Below are 6,537 nucleotides of genomic sequence, written 5' to 3'. Positions count from 1 at the left end.
CCCTTGCTAGAGGGTAATCTTGCACCTGCACGCTTGCTGCATTCTTAAGCTAGAATAGATACCTCCCTTTTATACTAACTAGTTCTTTATACTATATTATAACTATCTTTTAGTTATATCTAGATAAGAGGGAAGAAAAGAAGAAAGTAAACTTATATATAGAAGTAAAAGTCTATAGCATAGCTTAATAGGTTATTAGGCTTAGCATAGCAGCAGCTTAGACTTCTAATCTAAAGAGATGCTAGTTTAAGACGCGCTAGAGATGCTAATTTATAGTAGTAGGAATATGCATAGTTAAAGTATAGTATATTATCTAACTCTTCTAACAGTCTATTAGGACTAGTCTTTTAAGCTATAAGTCTTTATTATGTGTATATGCCTTATATTTAGTCCTAATAGAGCCTTAAGTTATACTAAGTAGTTAATACTCTACTATATTACTATAAGATTTTTATATCTTTTTTAATAGCTTAAAGTATAAGCTATATCTAAGATTCTTTTAATATATCTAATTAAGGTTAGTAGAGGGGTATTTAGATAGTAATAGTGTTTTAGTATAGTCTTAGTAAAAGTAATCTATTAACCTCTATAATCTATTAGCCTATAAGGTATATTAATAGTAAATATTAATAATATACCTTTACTATATACTATATGTTGTAGGTGTGGCCCTTAAGGAGCTCTATTTTGCTTGTCTATCACGATGGCACTAGTAGGGATGTTGCCGATCTCAGGGTCTAGACGGGGCGTAAGATGGAAAAGAGGTCGCACAAAAACACAGCAGCACTCCATTGCTTCTTCGTTAACCCAACTGCGACAGTGCTACTAGCCAACCAAAATGTATCGTGCCCTCAACTATTCGAATCAATCCCGCTCATCTCCGTATATGTGACCTACAGCATTGGGCATAGACACCATTCGTAACTCCAGCACTGTTTACGGTACCCGCGGAGTGGCAGGCTGCGAATTTTGCTTCAGTTCCAACGACCGCACCTTGCTAATAATCAAGCTCGCTGCTACATACAGAGCATCAACGACTACTAACAGTAAAACACTGGCTTCCGTCCGCTCATCACTCGCGATGTACGACTCGGACGACCCCATCTCAACAAGTGCCTCCTCGGCATGTAGCGTGTCCCGGCCCTCTTCGTCGTCCTCGGCTCCATTCACGGATTCATCGAAAGCACCTACGGCTGCTGGCGCGCCCTCAACTCGGCTGTTCGAGATTCGCGAGACTCCAAACGCTGGCCGCGCCGTCTTCGCGGTCCAAGACATTCTGGAGGGGGCGGTGTTGTGGCGTTCAGATGACCTGACGCTGTCGGTCCTGCTCCGCGAGTACCGCCGTGAGGTCTGCGGTCAATGCTTCAGCTATGACTACGGCCGAGACCTTCCCGTACGTGACCAAGTTGTGGGATTTGCTTTCTGCTCAGAGAAATGCCGTGAGACGTGGATGGAGTGTAATGGGCATATCGGCGTGGAGGCCTGGACTGCTGTCGAGACATTTGTAAAGAAGAAAAGTAAGGAGGACAGTGTGATGGTTAGGGCGGATCCATCACGACCGAGCAGGAAGGATATCGCACACGCATGGGCAGGTGTGGAGGCGCAGGCAGAAATGATACGGGCAGCGCGGCAGGCGGAGCGGCCTAAGCTCGAGCAATGTATTGAGTATGGGAATGTGCAGTTGACGAAGCAGCATCGGAAAGCAGTCTCGAAAGCGCTGCAACAACGAATATCGCCCGACATCATGGGCTTTATCGTTGGTGGTGTTGTGTGCCGCTACAACAAGCCGCACGATTGGGAGAAAGTGCTCGCCCTTGCTGAGGACAAGACGCCTTACCATAGCGCCGACGATCTTCAGGCCTTTACTCGGTCATATCTTCATCTGGTTGCCATTCTTCCTTTGCAGCTTCTACCACTGGTCACGGTCGAAACCATCTTCCTTCTCAGCTCACGAGACAGCCACAATTCCTTCGGCATTCGGTCGCTCGAAGACGAGGGTTCGGAATTTTTTGGGTACGGATGTTGGCCGGCATCGAGTTATTTCAACCATTCATGTGTGCCAAACGTTGAGAGAACTCGTCGGGGGCGAGTATGGTACTTCACAGCTACAAGTCACATCAAGAGCGGCGAGGAGCTTAACATCACGTATCTGGGTGGAGAGGGGCGGACCCTGAGTCGAGAACGCAGAATGCAGACATTGAAGGAAACCTGGGGTTTCGAATGCGCGTGTAAGGGATGCGAGGCTTTGTAGCTGGGGCAGGCGGCCTGACAGGGTAGTCAGTCCAAGCAGTATCCGATGTAACAAAGGCTGGCTGCCACACGCGATGCAGAAGACATGTAGGGGCAATTGCTACAATGGGCTGAGGCATCTGCAGCGTTCCCATGGCTCATGTTGGGATGGCTCACGTTTGGAGGATTCTGTACCCATTCATAAACCCGTGGATGGTATATAGCTGCAGCATTCGGGTCCCACTGCACGCGAAAACGCAACAGCAACGCCGAAAGCAGAAAAAGACAAGAGTGCGATTGCCAAACTCATTGCCTGGCTATTTTGCGGTGCCATCGTGGGCCTTCGCGTCGTCATCAATGTCATCGTCCCACTCGTCCCTTCTGACGCCACTCTCATGCTCGGGCGAAGAGGCTGGGGCAGGGACAGCACTCGGGCCTGCCGTGACCGCAGGAGGGGCGTCATCATCACTCTCGTCGTCCTCAAATGCTGCAGGGTCGGCCAGCGGTTGGGACTCGGAATCTCGGTCGACACGACGGTTGGGGTTCGCGGCATCCAGCACACCCTCATCGGCAGACACACTGATGCCTCGCCTTCCCCACTTGTTCTGCTGCGGAGTGGTTGGCTGGTGTGCCGACTCCTCGTCGTAGTCGAAGTTGTCGGCGCTCTTCCGGCCCAGGCCGGCCAGCCTGCCCACAAGCCATCCTCGGCCCAGGTCGTCCGAGTCGACGACTCCGCCTTGACGCAGCTTGACGCGCTGGCGTGTGTAGTAGACCCAGGCAAAGTCGACCATCAAGGCTGTCTGCACGGTGCCCCAGACCCAGCTTGTGGGATCGCGATAGCCGGTCTCGTTGGCGCCACGCACGATCCAGTTGAGAATGTACAGGAAGCGGTAGGTGCCGAGGGTGACGAGGTAGAAGGAGTCGATGACGGTGGGGACGGTGGTCTGGCGGAGCAGCAGCAGCTGCGGGATGATGCAGACCGACTCCAGGATCTCGGAGAAGACCCACAGCAGCTGCGAGGGTCAGCAACGGGCAGCGGCACGGTGGGGCGGGTGGGGCAGGGGGCACGGTACCTTCATGAAGGTGCTGCGGCCGATGACATAGCTGGAGAAGAGCAGGTACCAGAAGGGCGCGACGACGAGGGCGGCAAGCAGGCAGTACATGCCGAGCTTCCAGGCCTTCTCGCGCTCGCGGGTGCGGGCGTAGACGCTGGTCATCAGGAAGATGATGTAGAAGGACGAGAGGGTGTAGAAGATCTTGAGGGTGAAGTTCCACGTGTGCTCGGCGTCCTGGGTGGCGCTGGAGCTGAAGATGTCGAGGTAGCGCGTGCAGAAGACGAGGGCGTAGAGGGCCTGCGTGATGAGCGAGACGCCCTCGGAGCTGCTGTTGGAGTGCATGGCCCATATCAGGATCAGCTTCGACGACGTGTGCGACACGTCGCCGAGGATGTGGAAGAGGTTGAACTTCATCGTGCGCCCCGCGGCGGAGCCAGCAGTGCCGTGAACAGCGCGCAGCGAGCAGCGAGGCAGGAGGCGGGAGGCGGCAGGCGGGAGCGTGAGGCAGCGGCGCGTCGGGGGCTGTCAGAGCGATGCAAGGGATGCTCCTGGGTGCAGATGGACGGGTCGGGCGGCGGGCGGTGGGCGGTGGGCGGTGGGCGTGGGCGTGGACAGGCAGCAGGCGGCGCGCGTGCGTGGTTGGCGATGATGCTATTGATAGCTGGCCCTGGTGGTTCGCGGTCCGGCCGCAAGCTCCAGAGGTCCAAGTCCACGCAAGCTCGCCCGTCTTGGCAAGCCAGGCCTCCCCGCCCACAAGGCCTCCCTCCAAGCTTCTCCACGGCGCATCTCACGCTGTCAACAACGAGACTAGGCCGGCATGCTGTTCATTCATACACCCTGGCAGAGTGCAATGCTAGCTGGAAGGTGTGCAAGCGAGGGTATATAGCAGAAACGGGTAGACAGCATGCACACTGGGACACTGGAGAGAACGGCCATGTCCCAGCATTGCGCGCTGAGCGCAAAAAAACAACCAAAACGCGTCAAAACCCTGCACCAAAGCGCCATGAAACCCACCCCCATCTGACAAAGCTACACAGTCATCGTCTACAGACCCGCGCCGCCCAGTGCGCTGCGCCGCTACGACTGCATGTACGGCAGAAACGACGTCGCCGGCTCGGCAGGGCTCATCGAGTACGGCGTGAAAGTGTGTTGTGCGTGCTGATCGTACTGGGGCATCGGTGTCGGCAGTCCATCACCTGCTGCCCATTTGCGAGCGCACTGGCGTGCCGTCCACTTCTCCTGAGCGCCAAACTCGAGCATCTGGAATGCGTCAGATGCTAACCTGTCCCTCATGTCCTTCTTCAAGAGCTTACCTTCTGCGAGATGATCTCGAACTTGTTCTGCGCCCAGTACTCGTGCGCCATGCGCAGAGCTCTGACGTCTGCCTCGCCCCACACTCGCATTCGTTCCCGCAGTCGTTTCAGTCGCATTTGAAGAGCTGGGATTTGATACTGTTTGCCCAGATCACCCTGGAACCGCGCTGCAATGTCCTTCCAAGGCATGGCCTCTTCCTCCTTCAACTTCAGCAGTAGTCTATCCTCTTCAGTAAGCTCGAGCTGCGTCGACATGGCCGACTCGGATCGCCGCCTCCTCTTTGACATCTCTGCTTGATTGTCATCCTCTCGTGATCTCTTTGCACCCATTAATGTGGTAGCGTCTGTGGGCTGCGGTGCTATGGCCGTGAATCCGCGCCGGGCTTGCGACGCACTCAACATCATATCCAGCGATGTGTCCCCCGTGCGGAGACCTCGTGCGTGCTGAGCAAAGTTGATGTAATACGACTCCGACTGTGCCGAGGGTGTGTGAATCCCAAGAGAATCGACAGACCATGACGCGACCGGGCCAGGTTGCGCCACAGAGAATTCGCTATGAGGAGACTGTTGGCTACGAGCCTTGGCTTTCACACGTGTTGGTGACCGCTGTGAGGTCGAATTCGATATCAGCGGGAGCTCAACCGATTGCTGTGCACACTCCTTCAGTAGTGAGCTCTGAGGGTAAACTGGTACTGGAGACAGAACTCTTGCTGATGAGTCGACATGGGTAATGGAGGAGGACGCTTGACCTGCTTGCGGGAACGAAGTTGCAGATGGAGACAGAACGATGGACGATCGGGGCGGTACATAATGTTCGTATGCGGTGTACTAGTAACCCGTATCAGTCACTTGTTGCAACTGCCTAAGTACTTGGCGAACAGTACAAACCTGCATGTCGTGGGCTGTCATGGACGGATCGTACCAGCCAGATGTTGGCAGGTTATCGATGTTGTGTGAAGACATGGGTCTCTCGTGCATGCGACTGAACGCATGAGATGGCTGGGGAGACTTTGCAGCAGGCGATGAACCTAGTGAACCAGCTTGAGAAGCGTAGGAACTGGGCCATGTAGCCGACCGGCTTGAAAATAGATGCGGCGGAGGCACAGCATCCTCAATCTTGAGTGACATAGTAAGTAGTCGCTGATGTGGGCCGTTTGGGTGGTCATGTCACGCCTCAGACAGCCAGCATGCTCGGGATTACTCGACCCTAATGTCCCAGTGTAAAAGGCAGCATGAACTGAGACGCAGGTGCTCGAAATAGTCGTGAGCTGATCGAGCCTTCCATCAAAGGCGCCGCTGCCATCTTAACAAATAGATAATGGATCTAGTGCGGCACCTCTGCCTGGCTTCTCGAAGGATGCTGCTGCGCATTGACATGGGCGTTTAGCGCCAGGCCCTTCACCTGTCCCTTGGAACGCTTCCTCGTAGTCTAGCGCGATGTAACCTGGTTCGTCTGCCGCTCGTCGAGCCGTTGCATGGCGAGCCACTCCTTACTCCCAGCCTGTGAACGGTCGTACCCGGCTCATTACCAGGGCTTGAACGGTCCGCCGGGTCATGTCGACGACGATCTCACCGTTCATGACTGTCACTTAGCCTGCTCGAGCGTCGTGTAGTCGTCTACCTTGTTGCTCTCCGGAACAGCACGACAAGCGTTATCTGCCCATCGATGATAGTCCAAGGCACGTTGTGAAGATCCGACCATCCCGCAAGGCTTGCAGTCGCACCCTTTGAGCAGGTCAATCTCTCTTCGATGCAGCGTGATATTGATAGCCCCGTCTGCGCTGGCGGCGCCGTCAGGCCCCATTGTCTGCCAGGTTTAGCTTCCTTCGCGCAAGAGAAATTTCGCAAGCCGTGTGCTCTCATTTGGCAGATTATTCGAGGTGTGCCGCACAAGTGCAGCAAAATGCCTGGAGCTAGCAATGACCAAGGGCGCATAGGCG

At 54.6% G+C, this 6,537-nt stretch overlaps 3 protein-coding genes across 3 annotated transcripts; 1 reads left to right on the top strand and 2 right to left on the bottom strand.

The window, feature by feature from the left end:
* Positions 1 to 658: 658 nt before the first annotated feature.
* Positions 659 to 2,437, top strand: C7974DRAFT_129039 (uncharacterized protein). The gene has a single exon (XM_046135330.1). It carries the CDS (start codon positions 1,082 to 1,084, stop codon positions 2,249 to 2,251), a length of 1,170 nt encoding a protein of 389 aa, XP_046000347.1. The 5' UTR covers positions 659 to 1,081; the 3' UTR covers positions 2,252 to 2,437.
* Positions 2,438 to 3,868, bottom strand: C7974DRAFT_129038 (ER lumen protein retaining receptor-domain-containing protein). The gene is made up of 2 exons (XM_046135329.1): positions 3,303 to 3,868; positions 2,438 to 3,242 (listed from the first exon to the last, which is right to left on the bottom strand). The coding sequence occupies exons 1-2, from the start codon at positions 3,696 to 3,698 to the stop codon at positions 2,547 to 2,549; spliced, it is 1,092 nt and encodes a 363-aa protein (XP_046000346.1). The 5' UTR covers positions 3,699 to 3,868; the 3' UTR covers positions 2,438 to 2,546.
* Positions 3,869 to 4,026: 158 nt separating this feature from the next.
* On the bottom strand, positions 4,027 to 6,124 carry C7974DRAFT_388249 (uncharacterized protein). The gene is made up of 3 exons (XM_046141268.1): positions 5,486 to 6,124; positions 4,598 to 5,425; positions 4,027 to 4,544 (listed from the first exon to the last, which is right to left on the bottom strand). Exons 1-3 carry the CDS (start codon positions 5,723 to 5,725, stop codon positions 4,362 to 4,364), a joined length of 1,251 nt encoding a protein of 416 aa, XP_046000345.1. The 5' UTR covers positions 5,726 to 6,124; the 3' UTR covers positions 4,027 to 4,361.
* Between the last annotated feature and the right edge of the window lie 413 nt (positions 6,125 to 6,537).

The sequence above is a fragment of the Boeremia exigua genome (assembly GCF_020726555.1).
Source record: "Boeremia exigua strain MPI-SDFR-AT-0100 chromosome Unknown C7974scaffold_3, whole genome shotgun sequence".
Taxonomy (NCBI): Eukaryota; Fungi; Ascomycota; class Dothideomycetes; order Pleosporales; family Didymellaceae; genus Boeremia; species Boeremia exigua.
The sequence above is the reverse complement of the archived record's forward strand: the minus strand, read 5'-3'. Positions and strand labels throughout refer to the sequence as shown.